The sequence below is a fragment of the Mustelus asterias genome, chromosome 13 (genome assembly GCF_964213995.1).
Source record: "Mustelus asterias chromosome 13, sMusAst1.hap1.1, whole genome shotgun sequence".
Classification (NCBI taxonomy): Eukaryota; Metazoa; Chordata; class Chondrichthyes; order Carcharhiniformes; family Triakidae; genus Mustelus; species Mustelus asterias.
In genome coordinates, this window is record NC_135813.1 from 99273625 (window position 1) to 99297470 (window position 23846).

The 23846-nt window shown below is 43.3% G+C and overlaps 1 protein-coding gene across 1 annotated transcript; it reads left to right on the forward strand.

Annotated features, from left to right (window-relative positions):
• The first annotated feature begins 6 nt into the window (after window positions 1-6).
• tfip11 (tuftelin interacting protein 11) lies at window positions 7-23156 on the forward strand. The gene is made up of 13 exons (XM_078227380.1): window positions 7-135; window positions 2857-3062; window positions 5394-5553; window positions 7038-7194; window positions 7641-7768; window positions 9990-10148; window positions 12818-13321; window positions 14591-14697; window positions 15432-15600; window positions 16441-16684; window positions 19790-19932; window positions 20225-20390; window positions 22420-23156. The coding sequence occupies exons 2-13, from the start codon at window positions 2863-2865 to the stop codon at window positions 22773-22775; spliced, it is 2493 nt and encodes an 830-aa protein (XP_078083506.1). The 5' UTR covers window positions 7-135; window positions 2857-2862; the 3' UTR covers window positions 22776-23156.
• Window positions 23157-23846: the final 690 nt, after the last annotated feature.

The following is a 23846-nucleotide window of genomic DNA, read 5'->3' on the forward strand; positions in this document are numbered from 1 at the left end:
AGCAGCGGAAACTCGCGCCGGGCACTTCATCTCAAGATGGCGCCCTAGCACCGCCGGGTCCGGAGAGGAAAAACAAATCGATTTAACTCAAAGCGGGGAGAAAGCAGCCGCTTCGGGGCCGGCTGCGGGAGTGCGGTAAGTCCCGCTGGCGGATTTCACCGCAATACATTCCGCTGGATGGTTGTCGGAGCCGCACAGGCCCCGCTTCGCCCAGGCGGAGACCTTACATGTCGTGTGCTGATGGCCACCCCTGTAAATGGCCTGAGCGTCTCATGGTTAGCAGTGAGCACGGTAAGAAGTCTCACAACACCAGGTGAGGAAGGAACAGCGCTCCAAAAGCTCGTGATTCCAAATAAACCTGTTGGGACTTTAACCTGGTGTTGTGAGACTTCTTACTGAATGTCTTACGGTTAGGAGAGAGGCCGTTATGTCCAATATCTACTAATGTAATGACATAACCTTGGAGACCCTCATGAGCTGAACCTGATATCATCGTTCTTTCTTTCAAATATGCTATCTCCAATCTTGTTGATCTCACCTGATGAAGGAGCAGCGCTCCAAAAGCTCGTGATTACAAATAAACCTGTTGGAATTTAACCTGGTGTTGTGAGACATCTTTCTGTGTCCAAACTTGTTGAAAGCAGGATGAAATTTGGTGGGACAGGGCTAGTTAGAAATCTTTAACCACTTGCCACTTGACAAGTGAACCTATAAGGAACCGTCATAACAAATTGCACTTACTTAATAGAATCTCTGACTCCAAGATGGCACAGGCACGTGGTGACTTCTTGCGAACTGTGCCCAGCATACTCTCTAATTTTGTCTTTTAATATCGTCCTATGGTTTTAAAACTACTCTAACTCTTTCAAGCTCTGTAACAATGCTTCAATTCAACATCTTATCCCATGCACCCCGGACATTCTCTCTTCCTTCTTCAGTCAGGAAAAGGATATAAAAGTCTGACATCGTGAACCAACCGACTCAAGAATAGCTTCTTCCCTGCTGCCATTAGACTTTTGAATGGACCTACCTTATATTAAGTTTTTCTTTCTCTACACCCCAGCTATGACTGTAATACCACATTTTGTACTCTCCTTTCCTTTTATATATGGTATGCTTTGTCTGTATAGCGCACAAGAAACAATACTTTTCACTGTATACTAATACATGTGATAAATCAAATTTAAAAAATGTGGGGTAAAATGCTATACCATGCACCCTTACTCTTTTGTAGGTTGGGTGTTTTGCCTTTCTCTCTAGGTTACTTGTAACTTTAGGTCCAAACCCTGCACTCTTGTTTAAAAACCTAACTGTCCGTGTATCCCTTTGTTCTTTTCCCTTGGCGTTTCCAACAAAGGGATTAAAAGAAATAGCTGGGAGTAGACTGTATTTCAATTTATTTCTGAACATAGACTGGCAATAGTACTGTTTGCAACTCGTAGCCAAGAAATTCCTTTTATTGTGACATCTGTGATTAAAAAGAATCAGCAAATGTTTTTGTTCATTATTGTCACAAGTATGCTGTGAAGTTTGCACATTCTCCCCGTGTCTGCGTGGGTTTCCTCCAGGTGCTCTGGTTTCCTCCCACAGTCCAAAGATGTGCGGGTTAGGGGGATTGTCCATGCTAAATTGCCCCTTAGTGTCAGCGGGACTAGCAGGGTAAATGCATGGGGTTATGGGGATAGGGCCTGCGTCGTATTGTGGTCGGTGCAGGCTTGATAGGCCGAATGGCCTCCTGCACTGTAGGATTCTATGAAATAGGCTTACATTAATACAGCAATTAAGTAACAGTGAAAATCCCCTGATAATAAATATCAGGAAATGGAAGACATCAGGTTGATTGGCATTTTAAATGGAAAGAATAACGAGATTTCGATTGAAACTCTTTATCAGCTAATTACAGTAAACGTTTGATGAGTCAAATTACAGGGTTCAGCCCTAAAATTCAAGTTAAACAGAACTTGTGATAGCTGCAGATCTCACATGGTGCCACATGTCATCCTTGGAAAAAAGCTGGGGGTTTAGCCTTGGAAAAGGATTGGATTTAGCATTGGAAGAAGTCTGTTATTGTTTGTTGCTTCGTGTGCTGTTTTCAGACTTGTGCAGTACAATCTGCGATGTCATCAATGCAACCCAGCAGGTCTTAAATGTTTCGGTGCGGCAGTCCGAAATCCCAGAGTATCTGTAAGACCTTTGCTGTGTTCTCCTGGGAAATAGGTGGGTGAGCAAGTGGGCGTTTAACTTTCCTACAGGTTTTGCCACATTCACATGCTTGCATGTCACTTCAGAGAGAAATTTTGATGTGAAATGAAGGCTTGTCCAGCATTTCATATTTGAACGTGCTTGGTCTAAACACTCCATTCTGGTCAGTCCGGCATATTGGGGGAAGCATCCCTTTTGTAATTTGATTTGGAATTATTTTCCTTGCTGGAAAAATTTCAGCTAAACCAGTTCAACTACTGGAATTTTGGCTAATCACAGGCATCGTTCAGTGGCTGTTGCTAATCTTCCAGTGGGAATGGTGGATAACATTGACACAAGTGGAATTTTGTCTCGTGAGTTTGGCACATCAAGATTTCACTGTATTAATACATCTCTGTGCCTCAGATGCTCAGTGACCAGCATTGCATTTCTAGCAATTTTTGTTTTCATTCAGAATCCAATCACTTGTGATGTACTTTATTTATTTTACGAAATATTGGGCCTCAATTTTTACTGATCAAAAATGATCAGTCTTGGGATTTAAATATTGCAGCAAAAGGGATATTTGAGCGGAAGTTGATAGATTTGGTTCTTGTAACGAAATGCTGTTAACACCATGTTTATTGTCTCCTTGTTGGTTTTATTATCTGGCAGGTAAAAATGTCGATGTCACATCTGTACGGGAAAGACCAGGATGACGATGAGGTGGAAATGGAGCGCTTTGAGATTTCAGATTGGGACTTGGAAAACGAGTTCAACCCAGACCGCGTGCGCCACCGACAGACAAAGGAGGATGCGATCTATGGCATGTGGGCTGAGAATGACTCTGATGATGAGAGGCCAAGCTTTGGGGGGAAACGGTAATCCAGCTCGGTGCTTTCACTAACTGTGAACATTTATTTATCAACAAATCATGACTTTTAAAATATGTATGCATTCATGTGATGTTGGTTAGATCAGCATTTATTGCCCATCCTTAATTGCCCTTGAGAAGGTGATGGTGAGCCAACCTTCTTGAACTGCTGCAGTCAATGTATTGTAGGAACACCCACAGTGCTGTTTGAGAGGGAGTTTGAGGAATTTAACTGAGTGACAGCGAAGGAAAAGTGATAGATTTCCAAGTCAGGATGGTGTGTGGCTTGGAGTGGAACTTGCAGGTGGTGTATCTGCTACCTTTCTCCTTCTCTTGGTAGTGGCCGCAAGTTCGGAAGGTTCGGTTGAAAGAGCCTTGGTGAGTTGTATCTTGTAGACGATGTACATTGTTGCCACTGTGCGTTGGTGGCGGATGGGGCATCTATCTAGTGGGCTGCTTTGTCCTGGGTGGTGTCGAGCTTCTTGAGTGTTGTTGGAGCTGCACTCATCCAGGCAAATGGAGAGTATTCCATCACACTCCTGACTTGTACCTCGTAGATTGTCTTCAAGCTTTAGGAGATCAGGAGGTGAGTTTTTCACCACAGAATTCCTAGCCTCTGTCCTACATTTGTAGCTACAGTATTTATATATCTGATTCAGATCAGTTTCTGGTCATTGGTAATCCTCAAGACATTTATAGTGGAGGATTCGGCAAAGGTGATATAATTAAATGTCATGGAGAGATGGTTTATTTCTTTCTAATTGAAGATGGTCATTGCCTGCCACTTGTGCGAAAGTTATTTGCCACTTATCAGCCGAATCCTGAATACAGGTCTTGCTGCATATGGCGTGGATGTATCTGAGGAGTCTCAAAGGGTACTGAATATTATGCAATTGTCAGTGAACGTCTCCACTTCTGACAGTATAATGAAAGGAAAGACATTGATAAAGCAGATGAAGATGGGTGGACTTGGGACACTACATTTACAAACTCCTGTAACAATGTCCTGGGACTGAGATGATTGATTCGAACGAGTGGAGAATTTTCCCATGGCGCAGCAAAGGATTGCTCAATAAACCCAGATCAATGATAAAATCGGGGACTTTCCTGCACTTTATGGCTTGGTTATTCTCTAAATGAGATGAACCATTAGAGAGTTCTAAAACCCTTGATTTATCAGACAACTTATTTATGCACCTCAACTTTCTTGCCAAATTGCATTGATAGACTCAAGATGCAATTGCTCCAGCCTAGGCTTAGACCAGTTAACGTAGCTAGGGCAGAAGTAGGAACATATTTTTCAGTTTCTCGTTTGTTGGACTCCCCTATCCATTTCTTGCACTGTTGGATGACGGGTGCTGTCCGGGTGAGATGATTCTGACATCCTTTCATCCTATTTTGTAACCAGTAGCTGTGAGGTATTGAAAGACCCTGGCTACCATTTTAAGGATTGGAAGTATTTTGCCACGATCATTGTTGGGACCAAGTCTCACCATTTCTCTTTCTGACCAAAATCAAGAGTTGGTCGAGTGGAGAAGGGGCGGCACGGTAGCACAGTGGTTAGCACTGCTGCCTCACAGTGCCAGGGACCCGGGTTCAATTCCCGGCTTGGGTCACTGTCTGTGTGGAGTTTGCATGTTCTCCCCGTGTCTGCGTGGGTTTCCTCCGGGTGCTCCGGTTTCCTCCCACATTCTGAAAGACGTGCTGGTTAGGGTGCATTGACCCGAACAGACGCCAGAGTGTGGTGACTGGGGGAATTTCACAGTAACTTCATTGCAGTGTTAATGTAAGCCTTACTTGTGACGAATAACGAAATACATTTAAACTTAAATCTGGGTCCGGGGTTGTGCTCAGTCACTGTGGCATTGATTGTCACCAGACCAGTACAGTTTGTTCGTGGAAGAATTATGTCTGTAGCCTTTGGTATGAATAGGCAGCCACTGTGTTTGTCACTGGTGAGGCCTGGAAGACTTTGGCAATTCACCTGTGATGGCTCATTGATTTTGGACTATTTAACTCCTGCTGTAATGGTCAGTATATAGATGTCCATTCACCGGTTAGGATGTGTTCAGTACTGGTCCTCCGCAGCCCAGTTAGATAGATGCAATTGCAGCATAGCTAATTATTCAGAAATTCAATTGGGTTTATCTTTTCGGAACATGGCAGCATTTGTGTTCAGATTTCTGTGTGTTTCCTATCTTGATTTTCTTGTGTGCTCGCTTTCAGATGCTAGTAGCTGTACGTTGGATTTAAAGAACGGCAGTTAGACTTTTGAATGCAGTGTACAATAACTTTTTTGCTGTATCTAAACTTGGCCATATCTGCACTGTTTCCATAGTTCCAAAGATTACACTGCGCCAGTTAATTTCATCAGTGCTGGAATCCGTCGACCTGCAGCCGAAGAAAATGAGGAAGAGAAGGACTCTGATGACTCTGAAGAGGAGAAAACTAAGCGAGAAGATTTTCCAAAAGACTTTGCACCAAAGAAACTGAAAACTGTAAGTATTCAGTCAAAGGCCTGGGCATGTCACTAAGTAGCTGTGATTGGATGTTGATTCATCAAAAGACATAGAGTCATAGAGGTTTACAGCATGGAAACAGGCCCTTCAGCCCAACTTCTCCATGCCGCCCTATTCTTTTAAACACCTAAGCTAATCCCAATTGCCCACATTTGGCCCATATCCCTCGATACCCATCTTATCCCGTAACTGTCTAAATGCTTTTTAAAAGACAAAATTGTACCCACCTCTACTACTTCTGGCAGCTTTTTCCAGTCATGATGGCAGTGATGGGTTAGCCAACATCATGCAACTCAAGTCGGCACATTGGCACGGTGGTTAGCACTGCTGCCTCACAGCGCTAGGGACCTGCGTTTAATTCCGGCCTTGGGACACTGTCTGTGTGGAGTTTACGTGTTCTCCCCGTGTCTGCGTGGGTTTCATCCGGGTGCCCCGGTTTCCTTCCACACTCCAAAGATGTGCAGGTTAGGTTGATTGGCCATGCTAAATTGCCCCTTAGTGTCAGGGGGACGAGGAGGGTGGATGTGTGGAGTTGCGGGGATTGGACCTGGGTGGGATTGTTGTCGGTGCAGACTCGATGGGCTGTAGATTCTATGAAGTCAGGCAGATTGAGCCCTATTTCCAGCAATGGTTTTATGTTATATTTCATATTTGGAGAAAAAAACATTTTTGAACCGTGTATTTTAAGGGCTAAGAAAATCTCACCTCAAATTTCAATTGAATTTTAAGCAAGTTCTTTGAGATATGTCTGTGGGATTATTTTTCTGCTGCCCTGAACATTCTGTGTAGATATCTGACTTTTCCAGCTGCCTGGAGTAACCATATTTGGACAAGAATTCTATACCATGTGATGCATTGTGTATTATTGTGTCTTTCTGGTTAGGTTTCACATCTAAATTATTAACTGTTCAATTTTGACTTTAGTCGGGAGACAGAGTGTTGAGGGTGATTAGTGAACCTGAGCCTTGTTTGCTTTTATTATAAACTCAAAAACAATCATTGTTTTCAGTGAAAGTCAAAAAGTATATTTAGTCAGGATATGGTAGTATTTAAAGTTGTTTTCCTAAAATCCAATAAATTTGAAGCTTTTGAAACAAAGATTCACACGAAAACAGTTGTCAGCTATTTGTTTACATCGGGCAAATGGTAACATCATGTGTGCTTTATTTGTTTTTTAGACAATTGGGTAACTGGTATTGTTCACTGAAATAGTCATGCATCGCGATTAGCTATTTATCCAGCTGCAGTGGTTGAATAAAACATTAAATACTTACTTTCCAGGCACCAAAAAACTCACTTTCGCTGGGCAGAATCTTTGTACACTTCTTTCCAGATTCTTTCAGTGGACATATGTATTCTTCCCCTACCTCACGACATCCCCTCCCATGAAGTCAGGTTGCATATTGATCCCCCAGATTTGGTTCAGGGACCTCAGTTTTTACTTATCAATTTTTTTTCCTCAGGGTGGCTTTTTCAAATCTAGTTCGAAAGGATTCACCGGAGGACATCGAACAAACCAGGAAATTGGCACCTGGGAAAAACACACCAAAGGGATTGGACAGAAACTGCTGCAGAAGATGGGTTACGTACCTGGCAGAGGTCTTGGGAAGAATGCACAAGGTACAGTTATCAGAAAGTTATTAGTAACTTTAGCGATAATTCTCTGTCTGTAACTAATTTCATAAAATGTATTGCGTTCATTAGGGAAAGTTGGCAAGAGCTGTGCCCATCCGCTGGGCTGCCACGCAGGTCTCTGGGTGAATGTGCTGTTCTTCTGATGGATACTGATGAGTACTCCAATGGAATGTGGAACTATTATTATGCTTCCATCCATTTAATTTCCTGAGAAATGATTAAATTCATCCCTGCAGCTGCCGCAATCTCACCCCACCACCCAATCTAACTTGGTATTCTTCACAGTGCAACCTAAACAAGTTGCCATCCTGAGCGTGACAGTTCCATAGTTTCATCAGCTCCAAACCATGCAATTTAATCTTTTGCCCAGTTTGTGGATTTAGGAGTTGTGTAGTCATGTTGTTAGTAATGCTGTTTCTGTTGCTCTGCAGGAATTGTGGCACCAATTGAGGCAAAGATGAGGAAGGGGAAAGGAGCAATTGGAGCTTATGGGTCTGAACGAACAGAACAGTCACTGAAGGATTTTCCCATTGTTGATTCTGATGAAGAAGCAGACGAGGTTTGGAATAATATAACTCTTGTCCCGTTATCTGTATGGTTTTTTTTGTATCAAATCCACAATTTTTCCCTTTTTCCGAAGGAGCTGTTCCAGATAGTTCAATTTTGATCTTTCTTCCAATCATGCACGTGCGTTTCTGAGTATGGTCAATGGAAAGCAATTTAGTTGAGAGACTCTGAATAATTACTTTCTGCGGTCTCCCCCTCACCTGACCCTGGCCCCAGTCTAGAAGTACAAAGGACAAGTATGTGTATCTACATCAACCATGCCTGTAAATCAAACTTCTTTTGGCATTTAATGCTTAGTGTTGCACTGGTGAATAAAGGGGCAGTTTGTAGTAAGATACCACACAGTAATAATAACTTGTATTTACATAGCACTGTCAACATCATAAAACATTGCAAGGTGCTACACAGGAGTGTTATAATGCAACATTTGACACAAACTACATAAGGATATATATGGGCAGATGAACAAAATCTTAGTCAAAGAGTAAGAATCGTAAAATCCCGCCCAAGGCCAACGGAGATTTCCGTTCAGCGAGCCTCGCCCACCCCAGAGGTGGTAAAACTCCAGCCTGAGCATTAGAGGTATAGAGAGGGAATTCCAGAATTGAGAGCATTGGTAACTGAGGGTACGACGAAAAATAGTGGAGGAACTAACATCAGGGTTGCTCAAGCAGACAGGATTAAGGGATCTTGGAGGTTTCTGGGATAAGACTAGGGGGCAAGAGCATGAACAGATTTGAAAATAAAGATGAAACTTTTAAAATTGAGTTGCTTAACTGGGAAACAATGTAGTTCAGTGGGCACATGATTAATAGGGGCACTGGGTAGTGTGAAGTAAGGGCAGCAGAGTGTTGCATGATTTCAAGTTTGCAGAGTGTGAATGTGGAGGCTGGCTAAGAGTGCATTGGAATAATACTTAGAGTTGGACCAACAAGTGACCCATTTCCCAATAAAATAACTTCAGTTAGTTGACTGGGGGAAAATAGTTGAAGTGGTGCCTCCCTGTAATGCCCATTTCATGTTGTCTGGTTACTAATCGACATTCGTACCTGCTTACAGTAGCCATAGCTTGGATGATTTTCAGAAATGTGAAAAGTGTCAGTAAAAACCCTAAATAAGAGGATTTGTTTTTACCCTTTTACCTTTCCCATCAAAATTCATGCATCCTTTTTCGAGAAGCATTATGCGCTGCTGTGTGTCAAGTCTTGTACTGTTTACTTGGGGGGGGGGGGGAGCGGGGTTTGGGGTGGGGGGGTGGGGGGGAGCTGGGTTTTGGGGGGGGGAGCGGGGTGCGGGGGGGAGCAGGGTTTTGGGGCGGGAGCGGGGTTGGGGGGGTGGGAGCGGGGTTGGGGGGAGCGGGAGCGGGGTTGGGGGGAGCGGGAGCGGGGTTGGGGGGAGCGGGAGCGGGGTTGGGGGGAGCGGGAGCGGGGTTGGGGGGGCGGGAGCGGGGTTGGGGGGCGGGAGCGGGGTTGGGGGGGGCGGGAGCGGGGTTGGGGGGGCGGGAGCGGGGTTGGGGGGGGGCGGGAGCGGGGTTGGGGGGGGCGGGAGCGGGGTTGGGGGGGGCGGGAGCGGGGTTGGGGGGGGCGGGAGCGGGGTTGGGGGGGGCGGGAGCGGGGTTGGGGGGGGCGGGAGCGGGGTTGGGGAGGGGCGGGAGCGGGGTTGGGGGGGGCGGGAGCGGGGTTGGGGGGGGGCGGGAGCGGGGTTGGGGGGGGCGGGAGCGGGGTTGGGGGGGGCGGGGGGGGGAGCGGGGTTGGGGGGGGCAGGGGGGGGAACGGTGTTGGGTGGTGGGGAAGCAGGATTGGGGAGAGTTATCTTTTCTTTCCTTTGCCAAAAGAAAACTTGATTTATTTAGCACTTTTCATGACTTCACTGTGTCCAAAGCTGGTGAAGTGCCTTTGAATGGCAGTCGCTGTTGTAATGTCAGAAATACAGTGGGCAGTTTGTGCGCAGCTGAGAGCATTGGCTGGCAGACGGCACCTGGGCTTCTGCCAGTGTCAGGTTAACATACCCCACCCCTGCAGTTTTAATTGTCTGCCTCATGCACAATGAGCCACTGCTTGGTACCTGGTCCCTAGATGAAATTTGGGGGTTAATCGAGTTGGGATTCACATGACTGGATCTCTGAAGTGGATGACAGTTGAAGGGATGTTTCCCAGTCTGTCAATAATGAAGGGCGGTCAGTACCCAGTGACTAATTAACCCTTTGTGTGCAGGATTTTCAGAAGGAGATGAGCCAGTGGCGGAAGGATCCCACAGGTGGAAAGAAGAAACCCAAGTACAGCTTCAAAACTGTGGAGGAACTTAAAGCAAAGGGAGCAACGAGTCTGGGCAGGAAAATGGCGACGCCTCAGACAGAACTTTCACAAGTCAAGGTGCATGGGAAAGGGCTTTCCCCATATCCGCAAATGTTTAGACATTTCCATATATAATTTTTGATTGGATGTAGACCTGTGAACGTTGGGCACTATTGTTTTGCTCTCTGCTATTCCTTAGCATCATCTCCACAAACTGAGTATTAGTGTAGCTGACAGGAGTTATAATCAAGGCTGTGGCTACAGCTAACTGGCACTGAGCTGATACTGTGATGTTTGCAAAATGCATACGAATTTGGAGCAGGAGTAGGCCACTCGACCCCTCAAGTCTGCTCCATCATTCAATAAGATCATGGCTGATCTGCTTGTAACTTCAATCCCACATTCCTGCCTATTGATACCCTCTTGTCAATCAAGAATCTATCTAGCTCTGCTTTTAAAATATTCAAATCTCTGCTTTCACTGCCTATGAGACAGAGATTTCCAGAGACTCAAGACCCTCGGAGAAAACAAATTCTCATAATTTCTGTTTTTAAATGAGTAACTCCTTATTTTTAAACAATTGTTCCTTCGTTCTACATTCTCTGACAAGAGGAAACCTCCTCTCCACGTTCACCTTATCAATATCCCTCAGGAGCTTAAAAGTTTATCGCAGGTGGTACAGTTCTGCAAATGAATTTCTGTTGACTCTGAAGATGCAAAGACAGTCGTTATCAACTCGGTGTGATGGTGCCTACTAATGTGGTTGGTGGCATCCAAGGTTGCATAATTGGACTTGGCAGGTAAGGACAGCAGATTTGCATCCCTAAAGGACATTAATGAACCAGATGAGCTTTTTGGACAATTGACAATGGTCATTAGTAGGTTCTTAATTCCAGATTTTTAAAAAGTTCATATCACCCAACCATGCCTTTTTCATGTCTTGTAACATGTACCCTGGGTGAATCTCTAGCATGATGATTAGTTAGACCATACTTTTGAGCCTGTTGTCTTAACTTACCTTCAGAGCTGGAGCCACTGCATGTATTAAGGATCAACTGAGGAGAGATCTGGTAACCCCTGTCTGCAGATGTGGATTTGCAGGTGTTGGCAGAGACCAGCTGCCATGAAACTAGCCTGACATTGCCTCGTTGGTCATCCACCTCGCATAAGCTTTGGAAAATAAACTATTGCTGGAGAGAAAATAAGACAACTGCACGAAGGCTCACTGTTGTCTACATGCCAACAGGAAATAGAACTTTTAAAAAAATGGTTAAATACATTTTTTTTTTGGCGCTTGAAGCCTTCTTCCATAAACTACTCAGTGGCCAATAATACTGTATGTCTGTTTGTATAGATAATGTTTGCACCTAGTGTAAAGGCAGGAAAATAACAGGTGGGTTTTATTGCAATGCTCCTGCAACATTATCACATTTGTAAGCTGGCTTGTGTTACAGGAGGGTGCTTCCTGTTTTTGTCCATTTGCCTGTTAGAATGCTTTGTGGTGTGAAAAAACAGTGGAAATCCAGGGTTACTCCTTTTCACACGCTGGGATACTCCTTGAACTGGTGTGCATGTGTGGTAATGGCAGGGAAGTCAGCCCACGTGTGGTAAACAACAAATTATGAGGCGATGGCCTAGTGGTATTATCGCTCCACTATAAATCCAGAAACTCAGCTAACGTTCTGGGGACTTGGGTTTGAATCTAGCCAATAAAAAAAATCTGGAATTAAGAATCTACTGATGACCAGTATTGATTGTCAGGAAAACCCATTTGGTTCACTAATGTCCTTTAGGGAAGGAACTCTGCCGTCCTTACCTGGTCTGGCCTACATGTGACTCCAGAGCTGCAGCAATGTGGTTGACTCTCGACTGCCCTCAGAAATGGCCTAGCAAGCCACTCAGTTGTCACCGCCACCTTCTCAAGGGCAACAAGGGGTGGGCAATAAATGCTGGTCAGCCAATGACGCCCATGTCCCATGAATAAATTTTTAAAAATCATGGATTTCCCCTTTTTAATAATCTTTTTCACAAAGACTCAGTATATAGGGGTGCAGTGGTATTGTCACTGGACTAGTAATCCAGAGACCCAGGGTACTGCTCTGGGACCCCGGGTTCGAATCCCACCACGCAGAAAGTGAAATTTGAATTCAGTAAAAATCTGTGGTTAAAAGTCTTTAATGATGCCCTTGAAACCATTGTCGATTGTTGTAAAAACCCAGCAGGTTCGCTAATGTGCATCAGGGAAGGTAATCTGACATGTGACTCCAGATCCACAGCAATGTGCTGACTCTTAAATACCTCTGAAATGGCCTTACCCGAGTCCAACGCCGGCATCTCCACATCATGGCCTAGCAAGCCATTCAGTTCAAGGGCAAATAGGGATGGTCAATAAATGTTGGCCCAATCAGTGACACCATAACCCATGAATTTTGAAAAAATGAATGTTTTTTAATGTCAGTAATATCTGCTACCAATTCCCTGAACATCTGAAAACACACATAGTGGTAGACACTCTTGTTAACTAATCTTGACCTAATATTACTATGTAATCAGATTAAGATGACTGAAACATAGCGGACAACTTCTTACAACTAGTGATGAAGTACACCTGCTTGTTTAATTGGATCTGAAAATGTGTGTTGTGTGAGGTCAAAGTTAGTGAAACTAGTTGACACCTGATTAGTTGGTTATGACTTGGATTGAAATTGAGCCATTGTGACTTTTTAACTTTCTAATTCTTCGTGTAGGTTATAGACATGACGGGAAAGGAGCAGAAAGTCTATTACAGTTACAGTCAGATGAACCAGAAGCATGATATTCCTGATGACACGCAGTCCCCAGTTAAAGATGCCAAGTCAGAGGGCTTTTCCCTCCCCGAGCTGGAGCACAACCTGCAACTGCTCATTGAAATGACCGAGCAAGAGATCATCCAGAATGATCGTCAGCTGCAGTATGAGAGGGACATGGTGGTCAACCTCTCCCATGAGAATGAGAAGCTCTCCGAAATCCTCGCCCATGAGGATAAGATCATAGACAAGCTCAGCAGCATCTTACAGATTGTGGAGGACTGTGAGAAGAGACTTCAGCCGAACTGTGACAATCCATTGACCCTGGAAGAATGTGCAAAAATCTTTGAGATGCTGCAGGAGAAATATTTTGAGGAGTACAAAATGTTTGACCTTGCAGAGCTCTCCATTGCCATTGTATTTCCACTGCTGAAAGAATACTTTAAGACTTGGAATCCTTTGCAGGTAAGGACTACCACCACAAACGTGAGTAATTATCATGCCCATCATACCCATTATGGTCCTGGGCAACACACTAGGATGATCATTGGTTTGAAGTCCCCATTGCCTATGGGGCTAACAAGAAAGGGAAATCAATCCAATTTCACCTTATTGTCCATACAGGAATTCATTTTGAGTACATAGCTCGTTCATTAAAACAAAATTATTTATAAATTAAGATAACATTCAAAGGAAGAAAACCCCATCACGAAAATCTAACTGATTAAAATATATTAAAGTCTATTCTAGTACGTTAAAATAATCAGCGAGTCTCACCCTGAGTTCATATCCTCATCCATTCATCAAACTCCTATTAAATGTTAAAAGGCACAAACGAGTTCAAGAACCGATCTGTCCTGCATCTAAGGGACTGTAGCCTTTTCCCTGAACGCAACCAGCAGTAATAATGAGACCAGGATGATTTTCACTGTTCATAACGCTCTCTTCTTTATTTTCTACAGTGACTATATCAGAAAAAAAATTCCAACAAGTCAAGTCTAGTATGGAGCATCCCCTCTCTGTTGGAGGCTCATTTAATCTGAGGTCTAGAATTAAGTTTTATCAAAATTCTTTGAGAACAGGTTTAATCAAGAAATACCCTTCCTGGCTCAATACTGTACCCTTCAAAAGTTTACTTTCCTGAGACAACACTACCAGGACAGATATCCAAAAAGAATAGTACTCTCAACCGCAGCCATACAAAAGAATTTTGTGATTGTAGGATCCACTTAAAATCAGTTAGTCTTCACACTTTTGTGATTGCTGTCCAGCATCTCTTGGTGAAAGGTGTGTCTACACTGATGTTTAATGAAGACAGGATGCATGGTGAAAAACGTGGCAACGCTCACTGTCAAGATTCACATGGTGGAGGAAGGTTAATGAAGTCAGCCAGCAGAGGAATGCCATTGACTGAGAGTCCGTACACCAAAAAGGTCCCGTATTTTGCCAAATATAATCAACGTAGGACTGAATATATTAAATTCCATTCCATGCCTTTCCTTGCCTTGAGCACTTGGTAATGTAATGCGATAAAACTTAATTCTAGACCTCAGATTAAATGAGCCTCCAACAGAGAGGGGATGCTCCATGCTAGACCTGACTTGTTGGGATTTGTTTTCTGATATAGCCACTGTAGAAAATAAGGAAGAGAGGGATCCATCCCTCATAGTGATGAACTGAGCACAATGTGGACAAAAGCTGGAGTAATCTGCGTCGTTTCTTTTCTTCATTTAGGATAACAATTATGGCTTAGACGTCATGTCCAAGTGGAGGAAACTTCTAGAGCGAGACCAGCTGCAGCATGGAGGGTGTGATGTGTTGTCGTTGGACCCCTACCACAGGTAAGAATGAATAATCAAAACTTTTAGAGTGATAATTAGAAATGTTGATTGCTTTCAGGTTGTGAAGGTAAACTGGACTTCACACACACTTTATTTCAGCCAGTTCAAGACTCTTATGAGTCAGAATCAGAATTAAAGGAAGAGTAGTTCCTCAAATTAGCACATTAGACTGTTCCAGGTTTGATTCTCTGCTCTAGACTTAGCTGAGCTGCTGCAGATACCAGTTCTCCTTCAGATGGCCAACAATTTGATTACCATTTGGATCCCAGCCCATGAATAGGCATCATTACATTGCTGGAGACAGACGAGGTTGTTGAGACACTGGATTGACTAAAAATTGATAAAGCGGAGGTATTAGAAAGGCTGGCACTATTTAAAGTTGATAAGTCACCAGGACTGGTCTCTGAACTCAGCTTCCACTGTATTTCAAGTTGTTTCAAAACTGTTCAGCATAAAATCCAGAATTATTTCTCTACACAAGATTAAAACCGCTTTCATCATGCAAGAGTTAGCCTAATATCTCCTTACGTGGCTCAGTGTTAAATGTTGTTTGAACACATGAAGCACCCTGAGATGTTTCATTATATTAAGAGAATGAAGATGGAGGAAGGAAGGGAGAGAAATTGAGGAGGGGCTGGAATATGAGTGTTTTACAGTGTGTTGGAAAACTTGGTCTTTGGGTTGAGTGAACTATTCCCAGTCCCTATTTTTTTTTCCCCTTTTCACATTCTCAGGTTGATGTGGGAGGTATGGATGCCATATGTCCGTAATGTTGTATCCCAGTGGCTGCCCCGGAATTGTGCTCCTATGGTAGATTTCTTGGAGAACTGGATGCCTGCAATCCCTCTCTGGATACTGGACAATATTCTTGAACAGTTGATCTTTCCTAAATTACAGCGTGAGGTAGGAGCCATATCTTATTAATGTTACAAGGCATGTTTGCATATTTTGCAGGGTGGTGCAGTGGTTAGCACTGCTGCCTCACAGCACCAGGGACCCAGGTTTGATTCCCTGCTTGGGTCACTGTCTGTGCGGAGTCTGCACATTCTCCCCATGTCTGCCTGGGTTTCCTCTGGCTGCTGCAGTTTCCTTCCACAGTCTGAAAGACATGCTGGTTAGGTGCACTGGCCATGCTAAATTCTCCCTCAGTGTACCCGAACAAGCACCGGAGTGTGGCAACTAGGGGATTTTCACAGTAACTTCATTGCAGTGTTAATATAAGCCTACTTGTGACACTATTGAAGTAAGCTTTAAAAATATTGACTTCAACTTTCAAAATGTTCGAGTTTATTAAAGAACAAATTATAAACCACAAGAAGGAAAAGAAAATGAATAGAGAAAAAAAATGAAATAGAGCAAAGAAAATGCCAGAAACATCCAAAGTGGAGGAATGGGAAGCGAATAGGAAAAGGAAGAGATAATCGGGACAGATAGGAGTCGAGAAGAAATTGGATAGAAAAAGTCAGAACATAAATGGAGCATGGCAAAGTGGGAAAGGCTCATTAAGGTACCTTTAATTATCTGGTTCCATCAGGTTGCCAAGGAGGTGACCTTATTTCAATAACCAGCAGTTGTCAAGGAACTGGAGAAGGGGTAGAAGAAAATATTGGGGATTGGAAGAACAATTAGCCGAATAACTACTGAGAAAGGCCTCGTGCAGCATCAAGAAAAGGCAAAAATCAATAAAAGGTACGTAACTCCAGCCCCCATCACTCATCAGACAGACCTCTGTGTTCTTTTTAGGTTGAGAACTGGAATCCGCTGACAGACACAGTGCCAATCCACGCCTGGATTCACCCATGGCTTCCACTGATGCAGATGCGCCTGGAACCCCTGTATTCACCCATCCGCAACAAACTTTCCAATGCATTGCAGAAGTGGCACCCCAGTGACTCTTCTGCAAAACTGATCCTGTTGCCCTGGAAGAATGTGTTCACACCAGGATCTTGGGAAGCTTTCATGTTGAAAAACATTGTTCCAAAGTTAGGTGAGAAACTGTATAAATATAATTTATGTCGCAATTTAAACAGTTTTATTCTACTTTTTAAGATACTGGCGCTTTGTACTGTACAACTCTGCAGATGCCAATTGCCATTCAGCACCTTAATCAAGTTTGCTAATATCTGTGTTGAGCCAAGATTGAGTTTCAGCAGGTTAATTGACTATCAGGGATCATCACAACCAAGTCACTTTCCGGTTGGTCCCGACATCCGCAAATATGCGCTTACCAACAGAAGTTATTAGATAGAGAGCTGAGTGTGAACACGAGCTAGTTTTTTTGCCCTTAACTTAGGGATGCAGTGTGAATATGTAAATAGGGACAGACCAGTTTGGCCCATAATTCCTCAATATCTTTGTGAAAGTTAGTACATATCTTTCTTTTAAATACTTTCCACTGATTTACAATTATGGCAGTTATTTCAAATTGTCACAGTCCTTTTTTTTTGCACAGAAGTTATTATTTGATTCACTATTAACATTATTAGCCCTTTGTTCTGAATTCCCTCCCTATTAAATTAATTTCCTTCACATTTCCAACATGTTGATCAACCTTTAAACTCCTTATCTCCAGGTAATACAACCCAGTTTTACCCAGTCATAGTTCAATATAGATACTGTCTTGATCAGCCATCACTGAACTTTCAGAAGGTGTGTGTTGGAGATCATGGGTCGCGCATCACGGGATGTTGTAACTGTGGGGTCTCAGTTGTGTGGAGGGGTGATGGTCGGCTTGTTGGGCCAGTGGGAAAGTAAAATCAGCGCTGGAAAAACATTTAATTTTTCTGTCCAGCTGTTGTCGCATCCTTTGAGTTGCTGGGTTCCCTGAGGCTTGGGGAAATCCAGCTGACCAGCGTTAAAACTGTAAGAGAGCGAAAGTTGGAGGCACGTGGTCTCATTGAAATATTTAAATTAGGGGCCACTTCCTGAACACAGGTTAATTGCTCACGCCCCCAGCGCACCTCTTTAAAACCAGAGATTGGGGTCAATTTTCTTTTCTTTTTAATTCTTCGTTATTGGTGGGGTTCCAAAATGACCATTGCATTTGATACACATCATACACTCCATTCCCTACACACCAACTCTATCACTCTCCCTGGCCACTGTCTGAGGCTAAACCGGACTGTTTGCAACCGTAGTATCCCATTTAACCCTGAGCTGAGCCTCCAAACTTCATAATCCTCTCCCATTAGTGACTGTCTACTTCCATTGCTATCACATCGCCCGTCTCTGCCCTGCTTCAGCTCATCAGCTGTCGAATGCCTCACCAATACCTTTCTTCTCTCTGGACTTGGCTATTCCAATGCTCACTTGGGCAGTCTCCCACTGAACACCCTCAGTAAACTTTGAGTTCATCTAAAACTCTACTGTCCAAATCCTAACTCACCGCGAGACTTTCTCTGGTCTGCACTGTCTCAGCTTTAAAATTGCTTTTTTTGTTTTCAAATCCCTTCATGACCTGGCTCATTTTATATCCGTAACTCCTAGAGCCCTACAACTCAGCATGATATCTGTGCTGCTCCAATTCTGACCTCTTGTACATCTCTGATTTACATCGCTCCACCTTTTGTGGCCCTAAGCTCTGGACTTTCCTCCTGAGGCATTGCTACCTTTCTCCCTCCCTGTAAAACATTAGTTAAAGGCCACCTCTTTTTGACCAAGCTGTCCTGACACCTACATATGTGGCTTAGCATCAAATTTTTGTTTGATAGCCACTCTTTTGAAGTTCCTTGGATCTTTTCACTATGTTAAAGGAGCTTTACAAATACAAGTTGTTATGTATCCAATTTCTTGCCAAAATCATAGCAGCTGTATTTAAAAGGAAAAATTCTCCTCTCACCTCTGGTTCTTTTGCCAATTATCTTAAATCCGTGTCGTCTTGTTACCAACCCTCCTGCCAGTGGCAATATTCTCTCTATTTCTGCTTTGTTCAGACTGATTTGAGCATCCCATGTGCCTTGTTGGGTTGAAGGAATGCTGCTTTAGGAAACTATCTGCATGCATCCCACTGTTAATTTGTCACAGGAAGCAAATTACAAACCACTCCCATTCACCAGCATTCCTTGTAACTATTTCATTTCTTTTTGAGAAATTTTATTGGTGAGACTCTGAGTTATTTTAATTATTTTTAAGGTTATTGTTTTGATAATATTGTGGCAGACTGTCTTCTAGCAGGTTGATTTCACTGAGTGACTTGCTAGACCACTTTGAAGGCAGTCAAGAATCAATCTTAAATTGAAGAGATGATGGCCTAGTGGTATTATTAACTCCGCTAATCAGAAACTCAGCTAATATTTTGGGGACCTGGGTTCGAATCCTGCCACAGCAAATGGTGGAATTTGAATTCAGTAAAAAATATCTGGAATTAAGATTCTTCTGATGACCATTAAACCATTGGTTGTCGGAAAAAACCCATCTGATTCACTAATGTCTTTTAGGGAAGGAAATCTGCTGTCCTTATCTGATCTGGCCTACATGTGACTCCAGAGCCACAATAATGTGGTTGCCTCTCAACTGCCCTCAGGCAACTAGGGATGGGCAATAAATGCTGGCCAGCCAGTGACGCCAACATCCCATGAATGAACAAAAAGAAAACCCTTTTAGTTTTCTGTCACATATGGGATGGCAGATTTCCTTCCCTAAACGAGCATCAGTGAATTAGTTGGATATTTAAACAGTCTGACAGCTTCATGGTCACTTTTACTGTTAGAATTTTTTTTTATTGACAAATTTAATTAAAATGAAGTTCAAATGCTCAAACTGGGAATTGAGAATCCTCTGGATTATTCTTGGAGGACTCTCAGTTACTAGTTCAGTAACATAACCATTGCACTACCATGTTCTTGCAATTGTTGACCATTCTGGTTTAAAGCTGCATGTGTGAGTGCTGTCATTGTAGCTAAACATCCAAACTTACCACTAATCTCCTCGCTTCAAAAATGCCCATTTACAAAAAAAGAGAAAATTAATAACACAAAAAATTAAGGTGGCTTTTTAGAGAGCCTTTCCAACTTGAAATTTGACACTGGGTGGCTGTTGCTAACTCCTGACAGGGATATGTTTCAGAGTTGTGTTTGTTTCTGATCTCTGACAGGGATGTGTTTAGCAGAGTTTGTGATCAATCCTCACCAACAACACATGGATACCTTCCACTGGGCGATGGACTGGGAGGACATGATCTCACCTTCCAGCCTCATAGGACTGCTTGAGAAAAACTTCTTCCCAAAATGGTTGCAGGTGAGTCTTGTGATGACCGAGCTGCAATATGTCAACTTCCTACTTTTCTCTGTCTCAGTCATTGGTACGTTTGGCAGTAGAACTTTGTTTACTGTTCATTGGAACAAATTGGAAGGATTGAATTATTAGAATTGTATGCAAAGAGGGGAAGCATGAAATGGTTTATACAATTCATTGTCATTCCTTCTTTTAGCTTCACATACAACTTACTTCTTCACTGCTTAATGCAACTTTTAATATGTGACCTTTATTCTCCTTTGAATTCCCCAAATTACCCCTTTCTCCTGTCCAGGTGCTATGTTCTTGGCTCAGTAACAGTCCCAATTATGAAGAGGTCACTAAATGGTACTTGGGCTGGAAGTCCATGTTTTCTGACCAGGTATTGGCCCACCCAACGATCAAGGAGAAGTTTAATGAAGCCCTGGACATTATGAATCGGGCTGTCACCTCCACAGTTGGTAAGCATCTCTTGGTTTTGTTACTTCTGGATGTTCTCCGGAAGGTGAGGATGGGAAGAGCACATATTTGGGAATGGAAAGAAAGATGGAGACACGAAAATGACTAGTAAGAAAGAGAAAAAATGTGCCTTATATGTAGCAAAGAGTTCAAGAAAGGAAAAGCAAGGATTTTGAAATCCTTTCAAAGGAGTAATGCAGTCGTTGTGACTTGTCCCAATGTCCTTTACAACCAGTGAAGTACCTTTAAAGTGTATTTTTGTTGTAATGTTTGGAAGTGCAGCAACCAATATGTGCACAGCAAGGTCCCACAAACAGCAGTAAGATATATGACTTGACAAATCTATCTTTTCCATATTATTCAGGAATAAATATAGCTTGGTTCAGCCCCTTTGGTGCTTTTAAAATGCATCGTTAACACTTTTAAAAGCATCAAACCAACCTAACATTAGTTTTCAGTTACCACTTTCTTCATGTGGAGGTGGAATTCCCTAAGAGGGTTTCTTGCACTAGGTGGGGAACACCCTACAAGGCTGGTGAAACCAGGCCCTGCTGCCACAGACTCAATGCTCCCACACCTTGTAACTACACTCCTGACTAATTCATAGACATTGAGGCCACCACTACAATACCCCCTACCCATGCTTTATACCTCGAGACCAATCTCACCATGCCATTACCCCAATACAGTTGTGTTCTGTAGCAGCAACCTATCTGTATCCTGGAACATCTTCCCTCCCACCTTCCTCTGCACCTCCACTAGTAGGACTGTATAGTTACAGCATAACCAGTTTGCATTGGATAGTTTCATGATAAAAGAAGAGATTTTATAATGGAAAATCTAACAGGAAGTGTGCACAGATATAAGATTTTAATATGTTATAGACATAAAAACATCTTACAAACCATTAATAATTTTTTTTAAATGTATTTACGAGATGTGGGCGTTGCTGGCCTGGCCAGCATTTATTGTCCATCCCTAATTGTCCTTGGACGGTGCTGGTGAGCTGCCGCCTTGAAACGCTGCAGTCCCTGTGATATAGGTCCACCCACAGTGCTGTGAGGAAGGAGTTCCCGTATTTTGACCCAGCGACTGTAAACAAACGGCAATATATTTCTAAGTCAGGATGATGACTGACTTGAAGGGGAACTTCCAGGTGGTGGTGTTCCCATGTGGCTGCTGATCTTGTGCTTCTAAATGGTAGTAGTCATGAGCTTGGAAGGCTCTGCCAAAGGAGCCTGGGTGAGTTGCTGCACCGCATCTTGTAGATGGTACACACTGCTTCCACTGTTCGTTGATAGTGGAGGGAGTTAATGTTTGTTGAAGTGGTGCCAATCAAACAAGCTGCTTTGTCCTGGGTGGTGTCGAGCTTTGTTGCTCGAGCTGCAAGGCTTTGGAGAGTCAGGAGGTGACTTACTTGCTGCAGGATTCCCAGCCTCTGACCTGTTCTTGTAGCTACAGTATTTTTATGGTTAGTCCAGTTCAGTTTCTGGTCAATGGTAACCCCCAGGATGTTGATACTCAGTAAGTTCCGGAGCCATTAGACCAAGAAAGTCCTAGGTTTGACCCCCATTCAGGGATGTGTTAGCTGGTTTCAGCCAAGATTGCACTATGGGTGCTATAGAGAGCCTCAGGCCTATGAATTGACAAGAGTACCTTTTCCCTGATCCACAGGCCTCTGCTGTAGGTAAGGTAACGGATGGCTTGCAGAATTCAGAAGTGCAGTTTGGTGTGAAAAGATCTTGGCGTTGCAAAGCATGCTTGTAAAATTTGGTAAATGTTTGAGCTTGTTTAAGTTGTAACAAACCTGTATTCTTACACTGTTCACTTCAATGTAATTCTTGGCAACTTATTTCCAAGTTTTGTTAGCTTCTGGGCGGAAAACAAAACTTTCCTCTTTCTGTCTTGACCAAGTTTTAATGAGTGTGCCCGGATAGTTAAAACCTTCACTATGGTATGCAATTAGCCAAGAGGAATTTTGTCAATCCTTGGATGTAGAGTAAAGGATTTTCTTCTTTTATTTTTAAACAGGTGGTTACATGCAGCCAGGAGCTCGGGAGAACATTGCATACCTCACCCACACGGAGCGCCGGAGAGACTTTCAGTACGAAGCAATGCAGGAGCGCCGTGAGGCTGAGAACATGGCACACCGTGGCATTGGTGTCAGCTCAACCTCCATACCAATGAATTTCAAGGACTTGATCCAGGCAAAGGCCGAGGAGCACAATATTGTCTTCATGCCTTTGATGGGCAAACGCCATGAGGGGAAACAGCTCTATACCTTTGGGCGGATAGTTATTTACATTGACAGAGGGGTTGTTTTTGTACAGGGAGAGAAAACGTGGGTGCCAACATCACTTCAGAGCCTCATTGACATGGCTAAGTAACATGCAAACAGGAGATGCAGCAATGTGTTTCTCTCTGCTTTCTGTTCTACTCTTTCATTCCAGTGACTGCAGTTATACAAGAAGACTTCACCTGTTTATTCAGAGTTGGGGTGACTGAGGAAGAGACTTTAACAGTGAGGAGATCTTCACAGCTCTGTTTGACTCTTATTCCCTAACCGAGATCCTTACTCAATGACTGATTCCAATATTTGTTTCTTAAGGAGTCCCACTTTGTTGTGTGTTGTATTTTTAAAAACCTGTAACATTTTCTGTTTCTTGTAAGATCTTTTATTTATGAACAATAAACCCAGGAGTTTGGTGTCATAACAGTATCAACATCAATGTTTTAATCTCAGTAAAATTATCAGATGTTAAACAGATAAGGATCATTAAGCCAGAGTCGGTTATTATTGGAAGCAATGGAGTGAAGGATGCCAATGACATGTAACACTATCTCCTCATGTCAGGAATCATGCTCCCTGTAAGTATGCTGCTGTCTTTATTGTTATTTGAGGAGTTTGCACGTTCTCCCCGTGTCTGTGTGGATTTCCTCCGGGTGCTCCGGTTTCCCCCCACAGTCCAAAAATGTGTGAGGTAGGTGGATTGGCCATGTTAAATTGCCTACCATTATCCAGGAGGCTGAGTCACTGACGCCAATGCCTTGAGTTGGCTACGATTAACAGACACTTGTCGTACCCACAATGGAAGAGACGGTAATCATGAACTTTTTCAAAACTCTCCCAGTGGCTGCCAATAATATTCGGCTGTGGAGGCAAAATTACCCATTCCTGAATGAACCGGAGCACCTGGAGGAAACCCATGCAGACACAAGGAGAATGTGCAAACTCCACACAGACAGTGACCCAAGCCAGGAATCGAACCCGGGTCCCTGGAGCTGTGAAGCAGCAGTGCTAACCACTGTGCTACCGTGCCGCCCCCTGGAAAGGCAAGTTGAGGGAGACTTGTGCACTTGCAGATTTTTTCCATCGATTTTCTCTTTGCCTGCAATATTTGCACCTTACTTTAAAGTCCTTTCATTGCCTGTCTGACATTTTCTATCACCTAACAATT